The sequence below is a fragment of the Aythya fuligula genome, chromosome 2 (assembly GCF_009819795.1).
Source record: "Aythya fuligula isolate bAytFul2 chromosome 2, bAytFul2.pri, whole genome shotgun sequence".
Classification (NCBI taxonomy): domain Eukaryota; kingdom Metazoa; phylum Chordata; class Aves; order Anseriformes; family Anatidae; genus Aythya; species Aythya fuligula.
The window spans coordinates 79,972,360-79,989,692 of NC_045560.1; the positions used below are offsets into that span (position 1 = coordinate 79,972,360).

At 43.7% G+C, this 17,333-nt stretch overlaps 1 protein-coding gene across 1 annotated transcript in view; it reads left to right on the forward strand.

Moving 5' to 3' along the window:
• Nucleotides 1–16,741, forward strand: part of PHLPP1 (PH domain and leucine rich repeat protein phosphatase 1) — a gene marked incomplete at its 5' end in the record, with an annotated part of 128,678 nt that extends 111,937 nt beyond the window's left edge. The window contains 6 exons of the mRNA XM_032182045.1: nt 973–1,135; nt 5,410–5,540; nt 8,971–9,075; nt 10,047–10,241; nt 12,483–12,711; nt 14,670–16,741. Of these exons, the coding sequence (XP_032037936.1) occupies nt 973–1,135; nt 5,410–5,540; nt 8,971–9,075; nt 10,047–10,241; nt 12,483–12,711; nt 14,670–15,797 (1,951 nt within the window). The remainder of the gene's footprint in view (nt 1–972; nt 1,136–5,409; nt 5,541–8,970; nt 9,076–10,046; nt 10,242–12,482; nt 12,712–14,669) is intronic.
• Between the last annotated feature and the right edge of the window lie 592 nt (nt 16,742–17,333).

The window sequence follows — 17,333 nt, forward strand, 5'->3', positions numbered from 1 at the left end:
ACTGGCCCACCAGTGGGCAACGTGAGATATCTTCACACTGAGAGCTAAGTTGCCCAGAAATCTGGCGGCGCAGGTTGTATTTTGAATGTAGTGATACTGCAGTGGGTGGATGCATCTGCTCTGCCCTGTTGCACGTTGCTAACCCCCCCCCTGCGTTGCACAGTGTTTGTTGGTGCCTTCTGATTGCACTGGGAATTTGTTTCAAGTTGATGAATTCAGCATGGCTGCAGTATGCTTCTGAAGTCAGTCAAAGAGATCTGTTTTTCCCAGTTTGGTCACCTTGCTTGCACCTGATGGGCTTCTCCTTGCAGGAGATTTGTAAGCATAACAATCTGAAAATGTCCTTTGGCAGTGGACAAAGCAACACCAGGAAAAAAATCCTCTCGCTCCCGAAGGAGATTCTCCCTTGGCAGCAATTTAGATGAACTACTGTACTTTCAATTCACTCTGGTTTAATCAGAAATCTTTCAAGTGTAAGATGTGCTGTAAAGCTGATGGGGTACAACCTTGGAAAGGAGATGCCAATAAATAAAGGAAGAGACATCTCTGTCCTTGTGGGATGTTCCGAGCAACTGGGCTTCGGTGGCAAGGAGAGATGGAGAGGGGGAGGGAGGTGAATAAGGCAGTGGGGCTGAGCAGGGTGCCAGAAGGTGGAGGGGAAAATCTGGGATGAAGTGGAAAGGTAGGGTTGGAAGAAAGGAGGAAAGAGTGAAAGCGAGCTGGTAAGCAGAAAGAATGTAAGCAAAATAAGTCACTTTGAAAGTAGAATTAACAAAAATTGGCAGAAGCAGCACAGATCTGGGTTCCACAGCTGTCAGCATCTGATGGGAGGAGAGGTGGCAGGCACTGCTGTGAACAAGGGCCAAAGTCTGCCACTGTATTTTCTTAAAATCATGAAAGTGACTGCTCTTAACACCATTTCAAAATGAAACATGTATGCATATTAACAGCAAAATTCTCAAACTCTTGTAGTAAAATGGCCAAGCTGGAAGAGTTGGAGGAAATTGATATTAGTGGGAACAAACTGAAAGCCATTCCAACAACCATCATGAACTGTAGGCGCATGCACACTGTCATTGCTCATTCCAACTGCATCGAAGTCTTCCCAGAAGTCATGCAGCTTTCTGAAATAAAGGTAAGACATGAATGTGCTGTGAAAGACGCAAAGTAGTGCGTGCTTTTCCAATTCTGTTCTCCCCTCGGGTCAGTCATTGCTGCAGGATGGTATATTCTCAAAAATCGTGGGCACTGACAGCTGCTTTTTTGCCTGAGGTCGTGGGTAAAGCACTCGCCCCTGTGCTGCCTCATAGTGGAAGGGAGGAAGGTCCTCAAAATCTGATTTTACACTCACCTTCACCACATCCCATTTTCTTTGCCAAATAAGTGTTAATTGTCTTCCTGTGGCAGTCTCTTATGATACGACTTAAACATTTGCCAAGAGCTATATACAATTAACTCTTGCTGCCTCGGCAGTTGGTTAATTCCGTAGGAATGGACTTTGTTTTTAGCACGTGTTTAAAAACTGCTGAAGCTGCAAAATAGGATAGGCCTTGGGGACAGAGATAAATTCCAGGAGCGCAGGATTTGAGCAGTTAGGCAAGCTACTTCAGTTTTCCTAATTGCAGTCATATTTTGCACAACTGGAGGAACGCTTAATCCATTTCGGGTGTGTTACCAGAAATAATTCTGGGCTGTTCCTGACAGTTCTTTTTTGTGAGACACGTTCTTTGCTTGACCATGCCGAGAGCAATACTGCTTACCTTCTGTACGTCAAGTTTGTGTCCCTCCTGGCCACAACGCAGAATATTTCTGGTTGCATGCCATTTCCACTGCTTGGAGCTGGGAGCTGGTTAACTCATAGCGTACGAATCTTGTGGTGGAATCGAAAAAAATCTATCTTTCATTCCCTGAGTTTGAGAACTGATTACCTATTCACGGGATCAAAGCAGCTTGTGTGTCCTTTGCACACTCTGCAGAGTCAAAAGGCTAAGTTCCCAGACTGGTCTCTGTGCTGCAGTGTCTGGGGTCATGCAGAGCAGCAGGAGGAATACTTTTTTTGGACAGTGAGTACACGTAAAGATGAGCTTTGTGGTTCAGGCCAGGAAATCTCAAACAAACTTGTGGCTTTTTGAATACTCCTCCCTCTTCAGAACAATGGCCAGAGGAAACTGAGGGCCATTTAGAATCGATTAGAAGTAAAGCTTTTCTTCTTAGAGGAAGAATTGGGGTGGGGGAGTGAGGCTCTGCACAGTAAACATTTCTTTAAAATATGAGGGCATTTTTAACCAAAAAAAGGAGGATAATGTAAACATGTGATAAGGAATAACCATCTTTCTCCTTTTTGTTCTCACATCTTGGGGATAGTTGAATGTTTTTAAGAAGTAGCAGTATTCAGAGTGTCTCTCTGCTACAAAGCTTAGCAGAAAAATGTTCATGGAAGACCTGCTGTTTTACTCTTCCTAAGTTATTTAGTTCCTACAGTTATTTAGTTCTTTCTAGCGAAATAAAGAGGCGTGGATGTCATCAACTGTTTTGCAACTAGAGAAATAGTGTGCATGCCTTCACCAGAGAGTGTAGTGCTCTAGGACTCCACCTTTGTGGATAGAAAATGCCTCGTCAGTACCCACGTCTGGTTTGGACTTAGGTGAAACTTAGGAGTTCGTACCGCTGCCAGATCCCTGTGCCGTAGCCTTGGTGGGCACAGGGCTGCTTCTGGCCTCTTGGAGATTTCTCTGGGTCAGGGCTTGGAGCTTGTGCAGCCCGGCTGTATGCATTACTAAGCATGACTGGAGATCCTCTTTGGATGTTTAAAAACATTCAAAATGTGCCAAAGCAAGGTAAGAAACTGGAGCTTGAGTTAGGGGTTTGGTAGTTTGGTGAAGAAGCTTGCTTGTAGCAAAGCGCAGAGTTGCATAGTCTCATGTTAATGATTGTCATACTTAATCATTAATCTTAATTGAGGTGGCATTCACATACTCTAAACTTCTTAGTAAACTGTTACCTGAGGTAATAGCTGCTCTGCTTTGTATTTAATTAGCCTGAGAGGCTGACACATTACATTTTTTGAGTCAGCAGTACTGGAACAGTTATGATGTTGTCTGAAATAATTTCAGGGGGAAAGCTAATATAAGAGATGATGCTTTTGTACTTAGAGTAACTTCAGGGTTTCCAAACACAAGGTCATTTCAGTGAAACAGTTCTCTAAGCTGATTTTACACACTACTGCTAAGGCTACAGAAGTTCTGTGGTGTTCCGTGCATTAAAAAGCCCAGCAAATATCCCTGAGATAACTTGATAAAACATTTTTATTTTTTTCCCTAAAATTGAATTTTGAAGAGGCTACCAGTTTGTGTACCTTCTTGTCTGTTAAAAGATGGTTGAGGGTACGAAGTGAACCAGGAAGATCTGGCAGCAGTAGCATCTCAAGGAGGAAGCTCTCAGTGTTTGATAGTTTCTCTGCTAGTTAGGTGAGTTTTGTTATGCCCACCTCCAGTCTCAGCTGAAGATAGCTCAAGCCTCTGTCAGCTACGGCCAGGACAGTTGCAACGCCATAAATGCAGTGTGAGCAAGTGCTGAATATTAAATTATGGCCAGCACCTGGGCTGTGTCCTGTGTGCAGTTGCATTTGTTCTTCTGGTGCTGCCCGGGTGGGGCTAGCCAGCTTACATTAAAATGACGCACAAGGAAATCAGGACCGGTTAGGAAATAGGTTTTCCTGCTTGCCTGGGGAGTAGAATAAGGACTAAATTTAACATAGATATGCAGAAAGTCCCTGCTAACCTATTCTTCAAGCAGCACAAATGAAATCTGAGAAACCCTGATCTGATGAATAAACTATTCCCTGGTACCAAGGGATCTGCTCTAGACTGTTGCTGCCTTCAGCATATCGGGCATCTCCTGAGAGCAATGAGACGATTTCACTGATTTTGGTGCTCCTTATTCCAGCGTTCTCTTCCAACAAATTTGCAGTGGCACTGGGGTGTTGAACCCAGCAAGACCTGCTGCTGGCTTCGTTAATCTGAGAAGTAATTACCGCCGCTGTGGAAGCAGCAAGCAGTAGTGCAGGAGAAAAAAAACTCGCTGGCAGAAGTCTTCTGTTAAGCTGTCTACTGTTTAGTTTGTATGATGGATTTAAATTCTGATTTCTTTATCAGGCTTAGGTAATGTCAGCAGTTTGTTCTTCCTAGATAATGAGGCCTCCGTAGCAGACAACTTCGGGGTTCAAGATGCGGTCGTTATCTGCATTGCATATATCTAATCAAGCGTTAGATTTTTCTTTTCCAAATTTTACCAGGTTATCGTATGTCTTCCTCCAGCTCAGGACCCGTTATCTTGGAATACACATAGAAAAATGAAAGTCTCTTGCTTGTATCAATGGAAATCACGTATTGGTCAAAACATGCAGCTAGGGAAGTTGTTCTCCCTTCCTCAACCTACCCTAAGGCTGAAAATAAGGAACTCCTTTCTGAAGGGTGTGGATGTTTCTTCTGTCCTCAGTTAAATATCAAGCGGCGCATGTTCTTTTTTTTACTGTTTTTGGTATGTGATACACCTGTGGTCCTCTACTAGGGTTTGAAGAGTTGGTTCTGTTCTAAAATGCCATGGTTTTGTGTACTGACTTTCGTCCGGATATGCAGCTTTAACTATGTTTGGCTTGGGATTTTGTCACTCTAGGGCATTCTAGGGCACTCTAGCTAATTTGTGCTTAGCTGGAGGGTAGCCAGCATGTTTTTCTGCTGGTTTAATATCGCATTTTTTTCTGAAATACTTCGGCTTTAGTTTTTTTTTTTTTTACTTATTTTAATTCAGATTTAAATATGAATCCTTCTAAGATGATACAGATTAAAACCATGTTGAAGACTGCTCTGATATTTCTTTCCTTTTCCTCCTTCTACTCCTCCCTGCCCTATGCATTCATAAGTGCTTATTTTTGATACCCCTCAGTAAGCATCAAATTCCTGAGTGTGTTCGTACTTACGGTGTTGATATGGACTTCAGAGGAGGGACTGCTCTGATAGTGTCTTAGAATCCCTAGCCTCATTTTTCTGTTTCCTTTATCTGTTAAAAAGCTGGCAACTGTTTTCATTAGTAACTTTTTTCCTTTAATACTTTATTTGTTAATGAAAATAGTGACCATCTTTCTGTCTGCAAAGAGCAGACAAACCTTTCTGGTTTTACAGCATGATTACACCTGGCTAGAAATGGAAATGGGATGAACATATTTCTAGGTGTCCCAGACATCTGTGAAGAAGGCTTAATGCCAGTGAAGAACCACTTACTTAAATGAGTAATTTTAGGTCTTGGCTGCAGGCTCCCTTATTCATGAAACGTGCATTGCTGCATTTAATCACAGTTTGATCTTAATGACATCTGAATTCTCTTGCTTATTTAGTTGCTTTCTTTTTGCAGTGCGTGGATCTAAGCTGCAACGAGCTGAGTGAAATCACATTGCCTGAAAACCTGCCTCCAAAACTGCAAGAGCTGGACCTGACTGGAAATCCCAGATTAGCCTTGGATCACAAAACCCTGGAGCTGCTGAAGTAAGTTAACTTACAGAGTAGAGGGGGTGCAGAACGACTCCTGTCATTAATATGTGACAATATACACAAGTGTAGTTTTCCTTAAGACACGTGACTCCTTGTTGACAGTGGATCAAACAATAAGACTGTAGTTCAGAAATTAATACTCAGCCTCATTAAGAGCATGACTAACCTACTTCAGTGCGGTTGCTTTCAGCTGTGACTCCTGAAGGGGTCTGTTGGGCCAGTTGGATCTTCTTTTTACCGCTGACATTAGATTCAACCAAAATGTTCCACTGTTGAGATGCCAATAGCTGCTTATTAATTTTTTTTCTTACGTTCATCCGTGAAATTTTTCTTACGTTCATCTGTGAATTTCATTCACTATGATCCTTGTTACTTACCTCTTCACATAACATTTTTTGTTATCCATCAAACCTCTCTCTGCTTTTGTCCTTTTTTTTTTTTTTTTTTTGCCTTATTAAAACCTGTCCTGAAGGTTTTGTCCTGTTTGTTTTCGTGCTCCATGGCTCAAGTGCCATCCGTAACTGAAATGCACCAAGCGTCTTCTGCTGCCTCCTGTAGTGTCTTGTGATATTGCTGCTGTAAAACAGATAATCTGTGGATAGAGGTGCTGCCTTAAGCCTTTCTTGTTTCCTGGAGAGAACTGCACCAGCTCTGAGTTTCATTCTGAGTCCCTTTGATGCTTAAATACTGAATGATTCCAAGAAGGGCTGACATCCTTCGAAGGGCTGAGCAGTTGCTTCATGTGGTTTGCCTCTAAATGGTTAAGATCCAGCACTGAAGTATTAAATCTCATCTGTTGTGACAGCAAGGGAATCTTGGCATGAGTTTGCTTTTAGCTTGAATCAATGGATATTATAAAATTTAAATGGAAATGGGAATAATGAGTTTTTACAGATAAAAAGCAAGAGTCTGTTTCACAGCATACGAGGAGGAAAAAAAATCAAGAGGGGTGTTTGTCTTTTTTTAAGAGCTGCTGATTGTGTGTCTCCTTCCTGAAGAAGCAGTGTGTAATGCTGCTCTGATTTGTAGCGTGTGTCTTATATATATAAAATCAAAACTAACTGAGTGGCACCTGAGCTTAAAGTGAAAAAAGATCCGCTTTTCCTGTGTATGACCAGCAGACAAGGCAGGCAAACTAATCTCTTGCCCATTCAATATTCAGGCTTCATGTCTCATAGGAGTATTGTACAAATTTAAGTGATAAGTAGTAGAAGAATAGTGTGGCCCAGTGGCACACTGTATTTGCACTAACATTTCACAGAAAACTTTCTTCTTATTTTAAAAAAAAAAAAACCTCACACCATTGTACTTGTACAATTTCAGGTCTATTCTCATCCTTGTAAATTCTCTTTACAAGGGAAAACTTTACGTTCAGACGTATCAGGTGTCCTTCAGGACTTCTTAGTGGTTGTCTCTACTGATACACTACGGTGACTTCCACAGTGTGCTGCCACAACTGACTGTGAGGAAGGAGATGCTCCTTACATTTCCCTTTGTGGCAGGCACAAAAATACTTGTGCACTTGGTGCTTTTTATATCTTCCTCCTGCGTGTGAAAGGCAGCTCTCCATCTGTGCCCTGGCAGGATTTAAGCAGGTAGTAGGTTAATATGTAGCCTCTGTTCTGCTGAGAAGAGTCCTGTCATGCATGCTTGCTTTTTTCATATCTGTGGAGGTCTTACGGGAGGCTTGCATGCTGACGAGGATGTTGCCAAGTGATTTATAGGGTGTAAGAATTTCAGTAGCAATTATAATGAGAAAAGGAAAATCTGGGGTTGCTAGCTACTGTGATTTTTTTTAGGAAAGAGCATCTGGTTCCATTATAACATCATAAATGAGGAGGAAAGTAACCCATGCAGTACGGAAGCCCTAGCCCATCTTCCTTTTATAGGATGTGCTGCTGGATATCATGTTTCTGGGTGCTTGGTCTAGTAGTGTAACTGTACCACTGAGGAAGCTGAAGGCGATGTGTTGAGGTAGCTTTATTCACCACTGCTGGGAAGTGTTGAGACATCTCCGGGTCCTTGACCTGCCCAGGAACAAGGGGTCAGTCAACCCAGTTAAAAAAGAAACAGAAAAAACCCTTTTGATCCAAATTCCTTTGCCCTGGAGGATAAACGCCTTGTACAAGAAGCCTGTGAAGAAAGTGTCTTTGCTTGTGTTTGCAGGATTTTGCATGACAAATTTAAAACCTCTGCTGCTTGAGAACAGATCCAGGTTTCCAGTTTGATTCAGACTTCTTTTGTAATGCTCTTGGTGAGGTGTCGTCTTTATATTTGTCTCACAGAGGGCTGCAAATCCAAGGGCTTGAAACACCAACGTTTCCAGCATGATTTATGTAATTTGTTTGTTTGTAATGTGCCCTCGCTGAGGTACATCCTGACTATTAGCATGAAAAGAAATCAGTCTGGATGTGACAGTTCTTCAGGTTGTCTGAGGAAAGCTGTGAAATGCGGAAAAGACTTGATGGTGTGTTCAGGTCAGGTGGGGGGTTGCACGGAGGAAAAATGAATCCTTGGAGTGAGCAGTTAGACCTTTCTGCCCGTGTCCTTTTATGATTCATTCGGTTCATGAAAGGTTTGGGTGCCTTTGAAGTTCCTGCAGCGTGTGGGGAGCTTGCTTTCACTGCCTTTGGAAGAGAGCGGAGGGGAGCGCAGGGGAGGTCATCATAGCCCTGCTCTGGCGGGGAGAGAAGAGAAGCACATAAACAGATAGGGTTGGTCCCTTTTTAAGTCTTTGCTGTGCCGTGTGAGATATTTGAAATTCAGGCTAAAGGCTACGTTGGTAGTAAATTGGAGGGTAGAGGATCAAGGGCCTCGGCAAAAACTGGACTGCAAAATTGCAGAAGGGCTGCGCTCGCTGCCTGGACTGCAGGCCTGCTCTTGCAAGTCCGAGCAGCCCCAGGACAGGGCTGGTGTCTGACTCGTGGGCATTTTCTTGGAAGTCTGTTACTACATGTTGCTGTTTCTGAAGACTTTTTTTTTTTAATTTGGTGTGGCTCATGCAGTAGGTTTCATTTGAGTATAAAGAAAAGAGCCCAGAGACTTATTCCTAACATGGGTGGGAGGGAGATGTTAGAAAATCACTCCCCATACCGGCTTCCATCAAGTCGGTGACAAATTTGCCTTGTATTCCCCCTGGGCCAGGGTGGAAATAAATAGCTCAGGGGTGAGGGAAGGGAGAAGAAAAGCTGGGTAAGCAAAAGAGTGCAGCTGACACCCTCATAGAGGCTGTTATTTATTGCTTTTTTGTTCTTTGTGTACAGGCACATAAAAGTAAACCACTTTGGGTGTCCTGCTTTTGAATGTGTTGCTAAAGAACTGGAAGGAAGAAAAAAGCTTCTCTCTTTTCTATCTCTACGTTTTATGCTGGATCATGTCCATACGTTAATCCCGTGCACCTTTCCCTTTTGGTTTCTCCTTACAGCAATATCCGTTGTTTCAAGATCGACCAGCCCTCGGCTGGTGATGCTTCAGGAGCTCCAGCAGTGTGGAGTCATGGTTACACAGAAGCATCAGGAGTTAAGAACAAGTAAGACCTGGCGTTGGTTTCATTATACAAGCATCCTAGCAGCAGAGTGCGCCTCTATGCTGATACAAAGAAATCCTTTTTTTTTTTTTTTTTTTTTTTTCCAGTGAAAGTTTGGGGAGGTTTTGGGCCTCACAAAGGCAGAGGCCATGCCATGACTCTATATTTGTATACTGGGCCCCTGCCTGGCTCTCAACTTTTTTCTTTGTTAGGAATGTTGCTAAGATACAAGTGTAACCGACACATTTTGTCTGTGCGAGCCTCCAGTGCTTGCAAAAGATCCGAGTGTTTAAAAGCATTTTCCTCTTTGCAAAGCTTCTTTATCTTCAGCTAAAGGATGTTTACCAAGCAAAGCGGAGATACTAAAGGAAGAGGCAGAATGGCCAAAACTCTGAATATTCATAGTATGGGGAGCTTCTGTGACTAAGGCAGCACTTGACAAATAATGTACCAAGAGTCTGCTAGTCTCTGTGCTGCTGGCAATGTGATGAATCTTTCTTTGTTCCCTAAATACCTCTTCAGAAATCCTCGGCTACCTAGGTTTCCCTAGCAAGTGCCAGCAAACTTTTGCTTACTGTTAAGTAATTTAACTCAGCTTTGGTCATCAGCACGTTCAATCGTAAAGATGGCTCTTGGAGGGGCAAGTGCCCCTCAGCTGCTGTTGTTATGGGCGTACTTTTCACCCCTAAGCTTGTTCCCCTTTCTCTACAAATAGATTTGTTCACACACTGAAAAAGGAGGAAGATTCCTTAGGGCTTGGCTTGAATTTCCAGCACGATTCTCTCCACGTTTTACACTGCTGGGTGGGCCTGACTCTTCTCCACAGCTCAGAAAGCATTTTTGAAGACCTTTGAACAGAGTTGGTTAAAACTGGCTCTCAGACCAGGCTGCACCTGTTGTTTTTTTTTCCCTCAATAATATGAGAAGTCACTACTGGATAACAATCTTGATGTTCTCCTGCTTGCCCTTACCAGGCTGTGCGTGGCAGCACTCTCGGCCAATAACTTCTGCGACAACAGGGAGGCGCTTTATGGCGTGTTCGACGGTGACCGCAATGTGGAGGTGCCCTATCTGCTGCAGTGCACCATGAGTGACATCTTGGCAGAAGAGCTACAGAAGACAAAAAATGAAGAGGAATACATGATCAACACGTTCATCGTTATGCAGAGGTGAGTCTTGGATCTGAAGTGTTTTTTTTTAACCTCGTGTATGCTTCCTGGGCAGTCTGCTTTCAGGTTGGGCACTTGCTCTTTTCTTGCTTCAAAAATGGGAGTGGAGGGGGCAAGCCTTGGTATCTGGCAATTGCCTATTCTTTTATTGTTTGCTCTGTGAAAATTGCCCTCTGTTGCTTTCAGCTGTGAGAAGAAAAATCCCAATCCTTTCCCACCTATCTAAACAAACAAACAAAAATGTACTCAAAATCACTGAATGTTTTTGTCTGAGTGGTTTCACTCTTATCTGGTATCTTCTTTAAGTCTTATGACTCAGAATTTGCAGTAGCCAAGACAGCAGTGTAAATTTCTTGATCATCTTCTAAACTTCCCTTATTACTATTCCCTGCAAAGCCTGGGCTGATCCTTGCTGTTTTTTGTTTTTTTTTTCTGTGCCAATTCAGGTTATTTAAGGCCACGCAAATGTTTAAAAATACATATTCTGGCTTCCTGAAAAATGTCTGTTTCATGTCATTCCTTTGACCTTAGAATACTATTTGTGCAAGACTCATCCAAAGAGATTGTGATACAATAGCTGTAAGTGTAATAGCAGCTATGTGTGGTGGTTTGGAGATCTGTGTCTATGCGTGCTGTTCTTGACAGAACAAGAAATTGTGCCTGGGGAGACACTGAGTGAGGAAGGAGTATGAAGGGAACTGAACGAAAGCGAACAGAGGTCAGGGAAACGAAGGAGAAAGCAAATAAGCAGCTCAGAGATGAAGGAAATAGATAAAGTTGAAAGTAGGATCACGAGTCGTTCAATGGCTGCAGCTTTGGAAAGGAAAATATTCCAACTCTGTTACTGGGAAAGAGAAGCATTAGGATGGTATTGAACCTTACACACACAAGAGGAAAAAAAAAAAAAAGCCTATTTCCCATAATTACTTAGTGCCTTGGTTAGACTAGTAGCTGAGAAGAAGGTTGCCACATACTTAAAATCATCAAAAATGATATAAATTTACATATCTAAAGTACTGACTGTGTTGGCTGGTTTTTACTACTTGTGGACTTTCACAGGGATGTGGTATTCCTGGGAAAAAAACACACTGCATTTGAAGGGGAGTAGGAGGGGAGATTCAAGTCAAAATAAGCTAATCACTCCCTTGGAGAAACAGAAATAATACTCATTCTAGTTGCATGTAACCATTCCTTGAGGAATTACTACAGATACTGTGCGACATTCTTGAAGTGCCTTTAAAAAACAGAAAAGCATATTGAAGCCTTGGTACAAGTTGAGTTGTGCATTATTTCCACACCGTTTTGAATGAAAACTTCTTGCAAGCTATACCTGGCCTTAATGTAAATTTTAGTAGCCCCTGTAATCAGCTTTCTGGTTGCTCTAGTCCTTAATTACTGTAGGGAGAGGCCCTGATAAACAAGAAACTGGGAATGACAGAATTTTCTTCACAGTCCCACTTCAAGTTAAACAAATAAAATGAATAGTATCAAAATAAGTGTACTTTCTAATGACAAGATTCTGAGAACTTCAGTTTCATGCATTTTTTTGCTTTTGTTTTTGCTGTGACCCCTGCTAAAACACCAAACTTAAATATTTCATAGAACCCGTTTTACATGATAAATGAAAACTCTGCCTTCTTTTAGTGGAATTAACAGCTACTGTGGGTTTTTTTGGTCATTGATACTTTAAAAGCATTATTCTGAAGGCATCACAAAACAATGAACCTCTAATGCCTATTTTTGCTCAAAACTGGAATTTCTAGAGTTAAAATTACTATTTGGAATAGTAAAAAATATTTAGCTGCAGGAGCCAAAGCTCTGTCTGGATAATATGACCCCCTTTTTAAGCCCTACCTGTACTCACTTAATAGCCTTCAATACTTCTCTAACCCTCTTTGCTTCCCTCCAGCTGACCTTTAAATCAGACTCCTTGAAGATGTAGAGAAAGAGCGCTGACTGTGTGACTCGTACAAGTGCAGAGATTTTTCTTTCTAAAATTGAGTAGATTTGAGTATCTGCATCTTGCTGTAAATAGCGCACTGCCTGAGAGTTGTACATGATTACTCTGCAGCGTTGCTGTCGTGTTGCAGCCTTCAGTGAAGACGTGTGTTTCTGTCCCAGTGATCCGTCAGAGTCAATGCCCTGAGTGCTTGCAGTTGCAGAACAGCAGTTGTTTCTCCTTAGTACCCCTAACACTTGTTTTTCAATTAAAGAACAATCCTTGTTTTGTTTAAATTCCAGGAAACTTGGAACAGCTGGACAAAAACTTGGAGGCTCTGCTGTTCTTTGCCATATAAAACACGATCCCATGGACCCTGGCGGATGCTTCACGTTAACCTCAGCAAATGTGGGGAAGTGCCAAACTGTTCTCTGCCGGAATGGGAAACCTCTGTCTTTGTCCAGGTGTTACGCGATGAGTTGTGAGGAAGAGCTGAAGAGGATTAAGCAGCATAAGGCCATTATCACAGAGGTTAGAGAACTCAGACGTTGATGTGAAAGGAGGACTGCTGCAAGCTGCAGCTTCCTTTGAGGACGTTTGCATGGTGGTATATGAAATGACACATCTGTATTAGAAACCTCTGAGAGGTGCTGTTACCAGCATGGGTTCCAGAGTAGCACTTTTCCTTTCAAGGTGATTCATATCGTGCAATCAAGTTGTTTTTCCGTCCCATTACCAAGCTAGATTTTAGTTAGCTTCAGAGCCTGAGCAGCTGTGAGTGTGCTGTGATGAAACAGGAAAGCTGAGGCCCTCCTCCTGTTGTGGGGAGTAACTGCTGTGTTGGCGCTGTCATGAAGAGCCCCTCCAATCCAGGAAGATGAGGGCTGAGCACTCACGGTGCCGTCCTTCTCCTGGGAGACTTCTTAATCCTGGCAGGATGACTTTGCTGTCTGAGCTCCTGTGTTCTCAGAGCTGTCCTCTGGCAGACCGCTCGTGAAGAGAGCAGCTGCCCCGAAGGAAAACCCATCCTCTGCTCAGCTGAAGGGCCACGAGAGAGGAGGAAGCTATTTGCTCCCTTCCTACAAGCTTAAAGCCACTGCTGTCAGCTGTGCTTTGCCTTGTGTGACACATGCATAGGAGCAGATAAATATTGTATCCCCTTAATGGGGGAGGAAAGGGCAGAATGCTCACTGCTCTACACCCGTGAGGAGGTTTGTCTGCGTGTAATAAATCGTGTGCCTATTAATCTTGCCAGGAGAAGGTGGTGATTGGAATCTCAAATGTGACAAGCTAGAAGGGAGTCACTCCAACATGGTGTGCATCACTGAGGCACGCTCGTTATGTTCTGCAAAGGAAGAGGGAAATTTCTGCACAGACTCTTAAGATGACTCACTGATTTCATGCATGTTGATGGCTTATCACTTCTGTCAGGCTCCTAATGGGGAAGTTAACAAGCCGACAAGGTTTTTTTCTTTTGAGTGGTTTTAAAGGGGAAGCTTTTTTTACTCTTGGTTTGCTTTTCTGTGGTTTTGTGTTTTTTTTGTTGTTTTTTTTTTTTTTTTCTGTATAATAACCACTGCTGTCATCAGCTGGACCAAATGAGCATAAATCCTCACCTTTGTTGTTGGTCTCCAGCACACAATTAGTAGGCTGCAGCTATCCCCAGCAGGCTGACAGATAACCAGACCTGCTGTTTCAGATGCTTGCTCTGCTTATTCTGGCAGCTCAGAATCTAACCAGGACAGGAGCCTGGGATTTGGATGTGCAGGGGATTTACTTCTCAAATATGCCCATTTTTACTGGTGTTTTCCCTTCAGATATTACTCCTCCTCCCCTTGGAAATGTCATATCTAAGTGGAAGCATAGTAAGTAATTGGGGCATGTAAAGCATTTCACTACAGTGCAGCTGACTGAGAAATGCAGACTTGCTCTCTGCTGCATTTGACTTGCATGCTTCATTTAAAGCCTTTTTTTTTTTTTTAAATGAACTTTTGTTTCCAGAGTGATGAGCCAAGATGAAACCTACAATTGTTGCAGCTGCAAGAGAAGAGTCATAACTGCATGACCTGCCCCTATATCAAATGGGGCTGCGTGTGACTTTGCCCTGTATCAAGCCAGATATCGTGGGTGGAGGAGGGATAAGTCTGACTCATGGGTAAAACATTAGTCCAGTTGGCTCCCACAGCTGCAGAAGCAGAATAGATGCTTCTTTGTTGCAGGCTTCTGCTTTGTTGGTCTGGATAGGTGACGCTGATGACAAATCAGTAGGGTGTAGGAGGCTCAGGGCAAGACTGGAAACCAGCCATTGCCGTGTTCTAATCCCAGCTCTGTCACCTTCTTGCAAGCCACCTCTTTTCCATTTTCTTACCTGTAAATGGCTGTGTTTGGGGGTACTGCAGAACAGACGCTGGTAAAACACACGGAGGAGATGTGAGTGCCACGTGTCTTCGTCTGCGTTGTTTTCAGTTTTGCTTCCTCTCTCGTTTCAGGATGGCAAAGTGAATGGTGTGACGGATTCAACAAGAATCCTGGGGTACACCTTCCTCCACCCGAGCGTCGTGCCGCGTCCCCACGTCCAGTCCATCACCTTAACTCCGCAAGATGAGTTCTTCATCCTGGGGAGCAAGGGGCTGTGGGACAGCCTCTCGATGGACGAGGCAGTGGAAGCGGTCAGAAACGTGCCTGATGCGCTGGCAGCTGCGAAGAAGCTTTGCACTTTGGCCCAGAGTTACGGCTGCAACGACAGCATCAGCGCCGTTGTGGTGCAGCTCAACGTGACGGAGGACAGCTTCTGCTGCTGCGAGCTTAACGGCGTGCCGCCCCCCAGCCCCGGCATCTTCCCCCAGTCCGTCAACGTGGTCATCAAGGACAGGCCGGCGGATGCTCTCGGGATGCCGTCCTCGAGCAGCGGCATGGCCTCCGAGATCAGCAGCGAGATCTCCACCTCCGAGATGAGCAGCGAGGTGGGGTCCACGGCCTCCGACGAGCCTCCGCAGGTAGCCATGAACGAGAACAGCCCGGCCTACCCCGGGGAGCAGCGCTGCATGCTGCACCCCGTCTGCCTCTCCAACTCCTTCCAGCGCCAGCTCTCCAGCGCCACTTTCTCCAGCGCCTTCTCCGACAACGGCCTTGACAGCGACGACGAGGAGCCCATCGAGGGGGTGTTCACCAACGGCAGCCGCGTGGAGGTGGAGGTGGACATCCACTGCAGCCGAGCGAAGGAGAAGCAGCTCCTCCAAGTGCCTGCGGAAGCCAGCGACGAAGGTATCGTCATCAGTGCCAACGAGGATGAGCCCGGCCTTCCCAGGAAAGCTGAGTATTCTGCCACGGGCACGATAGGGCGCCGGCGGGGCAACGGCTCTGTGGCGCCACAGGAGAGGAGCCATAACTTGATCGAAGTCGCAACGGATGCGCCTCTCAGAAAAACAGGGGGGTACTTTGCTGCTCCGGCACAGCCCGATCCGGACGACCAGTTCATCATCCCCCCAGAGCTCGAAGAAGAGGTCAAGGAGATCATGAAACAGCACCAGGAGCAGCAGCAGCAGCAACAGCAGCAGCAGCAGCAGCGGCAGTATCAGATGGACCACCTGGCAGACTATTACGATACACCACTATGACCCACTCTACTGCTCGCAGTTCAACTAACAAACAAGGAGACTTGAGTGCGGGACCCAGTGGGCTCACGCTACAGCAGGGGTTTTCCTTCTCCTTTTCCTTTATACACTTCCTCTTCCGTATCCTGCCACTACAGATAACTGCGGCTTTTCAGTTTTCTTAGGTTTAATATTCATGGACTTTTCTTCTAGAGACGCTTTACCAGTAAAGTTTAAAATAGTTAATATTCCCTTAACATATCAAGTGTAAAAACAAAAAACAAAAACAAAAACAAAAAATAATAAAAATAATAAAAAGGTTTAATATATTGCTGAGAAACAGATGATGATGTAATATTTTTTAAAATGGCTTGTTTGTTTTGTTTGAAAAGCAGGGCAGTAGCCAGTGCTAAATGATTTAAGTAATATTGTAATACTGTATTTCTTTGAGAGAAAAGGCTTTTTTTGGTCTTGAAAATGATAGACATTTGTAGAATATGGAGACTAACTCCTAGGAGTTGCTTTACTCTTTCAGGTGACTTAAGTCACTGAGACTCACTAATTTTCTCTGAGAGAACAGTTGATTGGGAAACTACTGTAAATAGCTCAGTGTTGTATAGTGATGCTTACATGTTTTGTAGCCTTGGCATTAAGGACACAACCTGAAAAACTGACCTTTTTCTTAAGCAACTCTTTGGGCCATGGTCATTAAACATAACGGACTGAGTGACTGCGTACAAGTTAGCTAGAGTTTAGGTGGTATAGGCCATTGAAAGAAACCCACTTTTTCCTCTGGTCTCTTTCTTTCCTTCCTTTTGCAGACATGTTTTATTTGTGTTCCTTATTGCTGCCACAACCAGCATGATTGTATAGAGCTCATTTGCTGTAGAACATTTACATACCAAGAGTTATATTAAAGCCGAATGCACAAATGAACATGTCATAATTTTTGTTATAATAAATATGAAATTTACAAACAGTGTCTGCTTTTGTCTGACTAGCTGAGCAGCAGCTTTCAAACAGCTCGCTGTGGTTCATCAGCGTGCTGCAGTCTGCTTAAACTGCAAAGTGTTAAAAACTTTTTCAACCTGGTGTGCATTTTTACAGTAACTGCAGAAGCTCACGTGTACTCCTAGAATTTTTAGTAAGCAGTTCACCCAATAGTTGCTCCAAATGTCAAATGCTCTTTGAAAGATGCTAAACACCGAGGAATTAACATACTTCTTTTCTTTCTTGGTATGAATTCAGCACTATTGATTTGCCCTTCACCATGGTATTGACAATGCCAGAAGATTGAAGAGGAGCGGTGCTCTGACTCCGCCACTGGGACCGAGTGGCTGAGGGTAGAAATGATGAGGGGGTGATGTGGGCTAACAAAAGGGAGGAGAAAAACATTGGGTTTGGACAGAAGAGGAAAAAGGTAAAGAGAAGGTGGAAAAGTGAACTCAAAGCTACCTACATAAACTAAGACGTGGTTGAACATGTTAAACGAACACGAGCTTGATGGCAGCTTGACTTTGGTAGCAAAAGGGTGTGTTTTGCTCCTTCCTCTGGGAAGGG